The sequence below is a fragment of the Terrapene carolina genome, unplaced genomic scaffold, assembly GCF_002925995.2.
Source record: "Terrapene carolina triunguis isolate 2854851 unplaced genomic scaffold, T_m_triunguis-2.0 Scaffold714, whole genome shotgun sequence".
NCBI classification, from domain to species: Eukaryota; Metazoa; Chordata; order Testudines; family Emydidae; genus Terrapene; species Terrapene triunguis.
The window spans coordinates 12,281,525-12,290,644 of NW_020665065.1; the positions used below are offsets into that span (position 1 = coordinate 12,281,525).

Genomic DNA, 9,120 nt, shown 5'->3' on the forward strand with positions numbered 1-9,120 from the left:
TCGTCCTTACCTCTCCCCCGCACCCCACCCCAGTTCCCATTCTCCTTGCCCGGCCAGTCCCCATTGCCTTCTCATCCAATCTCAATCCCCACCCCCCAGCTACAGCTCTTTGCCCAGCCAGTCACAGCCCACCCCTTGGCTCCCACTCTCCTGTCCCCAACCCAATTCCCTGTCCCGTCCCACTAGCCTCCAGTCCCACTCTCCACACTCAGGCTCCCTGTCCCAATCTACTCCCTCTGCCCCAGTCCAGCTTTTGTCCCCTCTGCATTCTAATCCTGCTGCTGGGCCAGGGAGGGGTCAATGAGAATGTCTCCCTGTGCTTAGTTCAGGTGCCAAGAGCCAGCATGGCCTCCCACAAACCAGAGCTGCAAGTGCCGGGAAAGTCCTGCCCAGCCCAAAGCTAGAGCATGCCCATGGCAGATCGAATCTTCAGGGGAGTTAACCGCTAAACTGTTAAGTCTCTGAGTGTGTGAGAAGCAATTTTTCAACAGCTTAACTTGGCCAAATTTGGATGGATTTTCACAGGAACAGGAAAAGTCACATCCCTGACACAAAGGCTACCCCCTCCCCAAATGTCAACCCCCCTGCTCAAGTGCATGGGGGGCACTAAAGCTGTTAAAAGAAATTCTGGTCAACTTTTATTTTTTTTAACATGTGCAAAGAAACGATTTCCCTTAGCCTCATTCTCAGAAACATTTTCCCCAAAAAATTAGCCTGAGGCAACACGCAGCATGGAAAATTTCAAACTGAATACTAAAAGTTTGGCAAAGTTGTTATTAGTAATTGAAAACAGGGTCTTAGAATGGAAAGTGTTGGGCAACCTTAGCAGCTCTGCCTATAACTACTGAGCATGCTCTGTCTGCTGCTGCTATCTACCTTAGCAGAACTGGTAATGTGTTTCTTCCCAGTGTTGCAAGCACCTCATTTTACTTGGAGATACAGCTCTGAAGACAGGTCATTTATTCTCATTAGAAATTCCTTGGCAGTTACCAACCTTGTGCTTAAGTTCAGAACTTTGTTCTGGAAACTAACACTGAGAAACCCCTGACCATGATCTTTAAGTAGTAAAGAAGCAGGAGTCTACTTTCCTTGTAATTCAGAAGCATCATGTTCTCTTCAATACTGTGTGGGGAAATAAGATACAAGGTGCTGCTGCTGCTGAACAGATAAACCATTGATCAGTCCTTCAGATAAAATCCTGTTACATAAAAAGGTTTTCCAGAAGCACTAATCTCTGGTGTGGTGTTCTCTTACAGCTAGTAAATAGGTTGCTCTTATTCCCTTTTTTGGCACTATCTGATTATTGCCCTGAGAGGTTTTGCAAACTGCCTTGAGCAATGTTTGGGGGCGGGGGGGGAAGGCAGAGGTGTGTGTGTAAAATAAGCGAGTCTTCTCACAGTACTACCTAGGTCATCTAAATGGTACCAGGAGCACTGAATACGTTTGGATAACGGAGGAAACTTTTACTGACACCATGGACATGACCCTGTTTCACATAACTAAACTTGTACTGTTTTAGTGGACGGCAGAAATACCACAGGATCAGATCTCATTAGTTTGGCATTTCCCTACAACATACCTTTTGAGAGTTCAGTTTAAAATATGAACTTTAAAACACAGGTTGAGATTTCCCAGATACTAGGGTATCTAGACATTTGAAATTAATGGAAGATGTTTAAATCCCCTAGACTGCTTGAAAATCTCAACCTTAAAATAGAATATAAAATGAGCAAATATTACTGCTTTAAGGGACAAGTCTTCAGGAGTGGGCTAAAGGGATCCTTTTTTGGCCTATAGCATAACAGGGAAAACACAGAAAAACAAGTTTGTATTAAGAGGTGGTTCCTTCTCCCCCCATTCGATATGGAACTATACTGTGCAAGGCTGAAATTTGTACTTCCTTTATTCTGCTTCCTAAAGTACTGAGTAATAGCATCTTTTGTTCTTTCTAAAAAGATCATTGCCTGGAAATAAGTTTCTCAACATCTAGCTATTGTGTGCAAAATTTTACTTTTACCCGTGATTTAGAGAAAGTTTGGAGTTCTTGCCCCTTTTCCCACCATTTTTTCCTATTTAATTATTTTCCCCCTTAAATCCAAACCCGCTTCAGTAATGTACTTGGTTCTGGCTGTAACTGGAGCTGCTGGCACTCCGTTTTCAAAAGGTGCTGCTTTTTCTTTTTAACCTACAGAAAAAGTGAACCATAACACGTGTAGACTGAAAGGTATTTATTTAAAAACAACAGCTTTGGTATTTTAAAACCAAACAATCTTCAAATCACTACAAAGTAGGACGCCTCCCCAGTAGCCAGAACATACCAATGCACAAAGTCTCAATATTATCCTCAGAACAGAAAATTGACAGGTCAGCATTTCCAAATTTAACCCCAAAATCACTTCATTAAACTGATTATTTTGCATTCTACAATCACAAAGGCTGAACTAAACTTGTGACACCAGCACTTATATATACAGTTTAAGTGGGTGTTATCTGCTATCAAAGTTGAATGCAAAATTAACATCCTGTCCCACCCCTGCCCCGCAGTGCAATAAATTAAAATGCATACTAGAAAGGAGAAGTGACATTGAATTAAAGAGTTTTCTAGTTAGGTTAATTCTGAAGGGAACGCTCATTCTTTATTTTCCTGTAAAGTTAAAAAGAATCAAAGGACTCATATTTTCAAGTATTCCTCACCAAACAGATTAATCTTATGGAACTGAACATGTTACACGTCAGAAAGACACCCCAGTGATACATGAGATTCTAGTGTAAACCCTTGCATAACCATCAACTTTCCAAGTCACGGTTTCCCCTCTTAACAAGGCACAAAAGGATTGTTGCTTTCAGAAGATCCTTGTTCTCAGCCGCAGAACTGTCGGGCACTAGGTGTCTTGTGTATATGGAGGCTGAAAGCAGGACTGTTAGTTCACTTGCTCAGACACTGGGATCTTCCTGTGCAATTAATAAAACAAGGTGTTATCTTGCTTACAGCTACAGAAACATTATATTTCAGCAATAGATTTCACTTCATCTCTGTCTGTGGCACTGAGCTGTCATTAGACCACAGAGGCTCTGTACCATCTTCATTGTAGCTGGCTCCAGCCCAAGACACTGAATGAGCGAATCTGCTGTACATTGCACGACTCCTTGCAAAGCAAAGAGCACCAATGCAAGAAACAGATGCTTACTCAGCTCCAAGTCTATGGCTGTGCAGTTTCTCAGTAATTCAGTGGATAGTGTCAGTGCTAATAAGCTGTAATGGTGAACACAATCCATTATGTAAAAGGCAGAAGGTGAGTCTCCCCGATCCTCCAGTAGCAAAGGCAGAGAGAGATACAGACAGCAGTGAATAAGGATCATGAGCTAGTTTGAGTTCCAGGATGTAGTAGCACGCACCACAATACAAATGACTTCCTGAGCACTTTTCCCTTTGTGTTAATATTTTGATCATGAGCTCAAGGTAATGCCTGGAGAAAGAATGCAACTTTCTGCAGATTTCTGTGAGCTGTACATTTAATCTACATCTTCCTATGTCTAGCTGGAGTCCCCCAAGTGCTGCTGGAGCACCTTCAACTCCCAATGACCTCACAGGGTTGCAAGTGTTCAGCACCACTCAGGATCAGCCTCCCAACAGCAGTCAGGGAGCCAATAAGTTACTTGCATCTGAGAGATGAGAGAATCTCCTTCAAAGTCCATCTCTAACCCTAAGTCCAGTGTCTAATCCAGCCTCAGCTAACCTTCCTTTAATTTGCTTTTCTGATTTAGAAAAGCAGGACAATCTGAAGCCAGAATGTTTCCCCTGAGACATCTCTATTTGGTGACTGTTTATTAATAAACACACAAAGTCTTGCAATTGATCCTAAAGAGAGGAGGTTTTGAACAATGCACTTGGCTCACGCAGCAAATCAGTCTCATTTTCCATCTTCCCTCCATGCCAGTAAGGTGCAGCTAGAAAGTATTGGCACTAAGAGCAGAAGAACGTTTTCTAGTCTCTGTTCTGCACTAAGTTTCTATCTCTTCTGCTGTTGCCCTTGACTATACCTCGTAAACCAAGTAGTCAAAGCCCTTATGCAGCTGGGAGGTGCAACAAATCTTGGGGCCCAAATCCCCAGCTTTCAGGAAAGAACACTCTGTCCTGCCTTCAGGATGGCTGCATATTTAGTCTAAATAACAGGAGAACTAATATTGGTTTAGCACTTATCCAGACTGAGGCTGGTAAAGGTGACATTCAATGAGAACCGTGCAGTGACTACAAGTCTAGAATATTTATCCACAGACCCAACAAATAAGCATCTGGACTATGTACTACGGCAGGAGCTTGCATGTGTGTGAATTTCCACACTACACAATTCACTCACAGCAGACACGTGTGCAAGCAATGCCCACACAACAATTGGGATAAGAGTACTCCATGGAAAAAGCACAGCAGCTTTGTCACTAGCATTCCACTACTGTATAATTGCAGGACAAACACTGTATGGTGTCACTGCTGCAACTGTGGTGTTAATACAAACAAACCTCCAAGTTGCTACAGTGAAAGAGGGTGTCTGCTTTCAACGGCAGCCATCCAAAGATTTTTACAAGGAACAACAATGGATTTATTTTGTTAATGGTTGAGTGAGCCCTATTCTTGCAGTCTCTCTGACCTAATCCTACTGTCTTGCAGGAAGAGTCACCTTTCGGTGCAAGTGCGCGCACACGCGCACACACACACACACACACTTCAAGACAGACTCCAAACCCTTTCACAACCAGAGAGAACCTCCCCAGGAACAGCTGACAGAAAACCAGGCCGATGACTTGGCTCCCAAGAAAGCAGTGGAGAGTGGCAGCTTTATACCTTACTCCTGAAGAGTGGCTTGGCTCCTGGCCCACAGTATTCATTGTAGATGAGTTTGAACAGAAACAGGTGGAAGAGTGTGATTAAGGAGGCCACACTGAACCAGAACAGGAAGGGTAAACCTGGGTACTGCTTGGCCATGTGCTCCTCATGGGCCAGGATAGCTTTCAGATGTAACGTGTGTCTCAGGTCCTGCAGATGGGTCAGGTCTGTAGATATATAAAGCAATGGTGTGATAGGCTGAGTCACCATGACAGGGAATGTGTGACCCCGCAGCTCAGAGGTCAACTCCACAGGCTCATTCAAGCAGCCTGCCTCGCAAGCATACAGCCTAACTGGCTTGTCCTGGAACTTCACAGACACATGCAGGAAGGGCTTTCCTTCAGCATCCAGCAGAACAGCCAGGTTAATCAGGTCCTTGTTATAGTGGATCCCACGCAGGGAATAGCTGTTGTGAAGCACATCAGGGTCAGCCTGAAACTGGAGATGGTTTTCTGTGAACTGCAGACCTCCAAAGCTGAGCACCATCCCCTGCATGAGTCCATGGACCCCAGCTGCCACCAGGCTCTTGCATCCCCGCTTCTGGAGAGTCAGCTTCCACAAGTCTGAGAGCTGCAGGATCTGAGGAACACTGGACAGGTTCTCGGGCCACAGGTTCTCTGCATGCATGGTGGCATGGCCACTGAAGCAGTGGTCGGCATAGTTCAAGTTGGCTTCCATTTTTTCTCTGTCCTCACCACTGATGAGCGGGTCCAGCAGAGGAGCTGGCATGCAGGATAGGACATAGTAGAGAGTCATATTGACGGTCTTGCTGGATGGTGTGTGGGAATCTGTAATCTTTCTCATTTCGACCCCTGCAATACAGAGAAAAAAACCCGCTCAGTTTGGGAAACAGGTGTGACGGTAAGCGTTTAAACAGAGAAAACAGGAAGTTCAGAGTTGCAGACACTGGTGCCAACAGCTACACAGATGTTGGTGTGGGGGTGACAAGGAACTGAATGTAAACGCTTACGCTTGGCTGCCAGTGCTCAGCCATTTCTAACCCTGGTCTCTTCCATTTTAACTTGGTTTGAAAACACTGAAGTGAATGGAACAAATTAGGGACCTGATCATGTCCCATTTATTATAAATCAAAACAGGAAAAGTTGCATTTTTCTCATTTTAAAAAAAAATTGCTATGTGGAGATCTTGTACTAAGTTTCAGCCCAGAGGAAGTTTTAATGGGCAAGATACATATGAAAGGAGACTTACATACTCCCTTTCCCTAGAACCGTACACATGTATAACACATGGAGACCTCAAGCCTACTTCAGTTCCAGTACACTCACATAGCTGCCATTAAGAGGGTACGTCTTCACTACCCGCCGTTTCGGCGGGCAGCAATCAATTTATCCGGGATCGATATATCACGTCTCGTTAAGACGCGATATATCGATCCCCGAATGCGCTCACTGTCCGGAAATCCACCAGAGCGAGCGGTGGTAGCACAGTCGACGGGGGAGCCGCGGCCGTCGATCCCGCGCTGTGTGGACCCCAGGTAATTCGATCCAAGATACTTCGACTTCAGCTACGCTATTTGCGTAGCTGAAGTTGCGTACCTTGGATCGATTTCCCCTTCCCCCCCAGTGTAGACCAGCCCTTAGTGTTAACCAACCCTACCCAGTCTAAAGGAAGTACAGGACTATTACATTGTTCCTGGAGAAACAAAGGAGCTCTTGGTTAGGAGTGTCTGCGGTTGAATTCTCTCTAGTTAATGGAAATTCTGCTGCTTTGAGACCCTGTGGATGTATGTGCAACGGTGACTAACTTCCTTATTAATGTAGTTGGATTTTCCATGCTTTTTGAAAAGGTTTACAAACTGTAATTTACCAGATTTATTTAGGTACTTTGTTGCCTCATCCTACTAATCCTCAGAATTGATTTCCAGCCTGTAACAATAGATTACCTCTGAGGAAAGGTTAAAAAATGGGTATGTTTAGTCTTGGGGAAAAAAAGACCAGGGGGGAGGAGGGCGTGAGTTGATACGTCTTCAGATATGTTATGGCCTGTTATAAAAAGGACAGTGATCAATTGTTCTCCATGTCCATTTAAGGTAGGACAAGAAGTAATGGGCTTAATCTGCAGCCTGAAAGATTTAAATTAAATATTAGGAAAAACTTTCTAACTTTAAGGGTATTTAAGTACTGGAATAGGCTTTCAAGGGAGATTGTGGAATCCCCATCATTTGAAGTTTTTAAGAAGGGGTTAGACGAACACCTGTCAGGGATGGTCTAGGTATACTTGGTTCTGTCTCAGCACACAGGCCTGGATGAGATGACCTCTCATGGTCTCTTCCAGCCCTATTAAGTGAGAGTGTCTTAGTATTCAGCCCCCACCAGTCCCATTAACTTAAAGTTGTGGGTGCTAAGCACTTCTGAAAAACTAGCCTAAAGTTTCTCAAATTGAGCAGCCAGGATCAGAGACTACTTAGTTTTGGCCTCTGACTTGCCTTACACCACACAGCAAGTTAGTGGCAGATCCAGAGCAGGGACTAGAAATCAGAAGCCACTTCTTAAAGTTCTCTCCTTAACCTTAGTTTCTTTATCTAATAATGCTTAACTACCTTTGAAGTGCTTTGAGCAAAAAGCGTTAGGTTATTAACAACCTGAGAACTCCCTACTGTCCCTCTAACCATCTCATAAGGAGGATGAAATTTCATGTGAGCTGAAATGCTTCATAAGTGACCAGAATGTTGTGGGTGGGGCTCACCTGTTCATGCTCTCACTATTTGGTTGTCAAGTGAACCTAGCACTCCTTACCTGAAATAAACAAATCGGACCAAGTCTGCTGGTGCTCCTGGAACAGGTCCTCAACCCCCATCTGCATCACCTCCAGCATCTCCTTCTTAGCCAACTCCCTCAGCTTGCTGAAGGTTTCCTCCAGGCTGGAAGGCTCTATGGGCTCTGAGGTGTAGACCACGGACAGCACTGTCTCGTGGAAATGAGACTTGGGCGCCACCTGCACCCGGGTCACCAGTTTCTTGGCGGCCACCACCACCAGCACCACCTTGGAGCTGCCAGCAAGGAGCACCCGGCTAGAGGAGAGCAGGAACTGCCGGTCCCCCACCTTCTCCAGGCTGGTGGCGAACTTGGCTCCCTGGGCAGAGGAAGGGGTGGAGGCCTCGAAGGCGGTGACCCTCTCGGTGGGGTTGGAGATGTGGATCCGCTGCAGGTAGAGATGGGGCCGGCTGCGGTGAGCCAGCAGCTCCTCCCGGACCGTCACGCAGTCGCGGGCGGGGGGTTGCGCTACAGCCGCCCCCTGCCCGCTCTGGATACACCGGACCCGCCGCACCGCCCCGTCCCTCAGCACCACCGCCGCGGCCCGGGCCTCAGCTTGCCCGCTCACCGCCTTGAGCTGCACCAGCGCCGGGTAGTCGGCGGCGTGGGCCGGGCCGGCCGCGGAGGCCCCGGCGGACACCCAGAGCCGGTTGGAGGCCACGTCCAGCAGGAGGAAGCCGTTGCCCACTAGGGCCGGGTGCCCCCCGGGAGCTTCCTGGGCGCCGTCCCCGGGGAGGCGCAGCCTCAGGGCATCGCCGCGCTCCTCCAGCCCCGGCCAGGTCCGCGTCTCGGCCTGGAGGCAGAGCCCGGCCTCGCCGCCCCGCGGCTCCCCGGCGCCCCAGGGCAGGCGCAGCCGGGCGCCCCCCAGGTACCAGTAGGCGACGAGCAGGAAGCCGAGCAGGGCCAGGAGGCGCCGGGCCCAGCTGCTGGAGAGCAGCCCCGGGAAGCCCTTCAGCCGCTGCTGCAGCCACATGGGGGGCGGGGAGCGGGGGGGGCCTGGAGTCGCCTCGGGGCCTGTCCCCGGCCTGGATCTACCAGCCGCCCCGCCGGGGCGCCCTCATCCCCGGCCTGCGCGCCTCCCTCCGCTCGCTCGCCCGCCCGTCCTCCGGCCGCGCCCCTCGGACCCCCGCTTCCGCCCGCGCCTGCCCGAACTGCCGCAAACCAAGCGCCACCACGGCCGGAAAGGGGAACGTGTCCCGGAGCACGACACTTTACGACAGACAGGGCCGGGCTTAACCCTTAGAGGCCCGGGAAGGTGGAGTGTTCGGTGCCAGGCTGGGGGCCGGGGCAGTTCCAGGCTGGGGGCGCGCTGGGGCGGCGGTGCCAGGCTGGGGGCGCGCTGGGGGGCGGTGCCAGGCTGGGGGTGTGCTGGGGGGCGGTGCCAGGCTGGGTCTGTGCTGGGGGCGGGGGCAGTGCCAGGCTGGGGGCGTGCTGGGGGGGCGGGGCAGTGCCAGGCTGGGGGCG

General features: G+C 48.8%; 1 protein-coding gene across 1 annotated transcript; it reads right to left on the minus strand.

Annotated features, from left to right (window-relative positions):
• Positions 1-2,223: 2,223 nt before the first annotated feature.
• Positions 2,224-8,772, minus strand: KIAA2013 (KIAA2013 ortholog). The gene is made up of 3 exons (XM_026659976.2): positions 7,639-8,772; positions 4,841-5,694; positions 2,224-2,952 (listed from the first exon to the last, which is right to left on the minus strand). Exons 1-3 carry the CDS (start codon positions 8,627-8,629, stop codon positions 2,935-2,937), a joined length of 1,863 nt encoding a protein of 620 aa, XP_026515761.1. The 5' UTR covers positions 8,630-8,772; the 3' UTR covers positions 2,224-2,934.
• Positions 8,773-9,120: the final 348 nt, after the last annotated feature.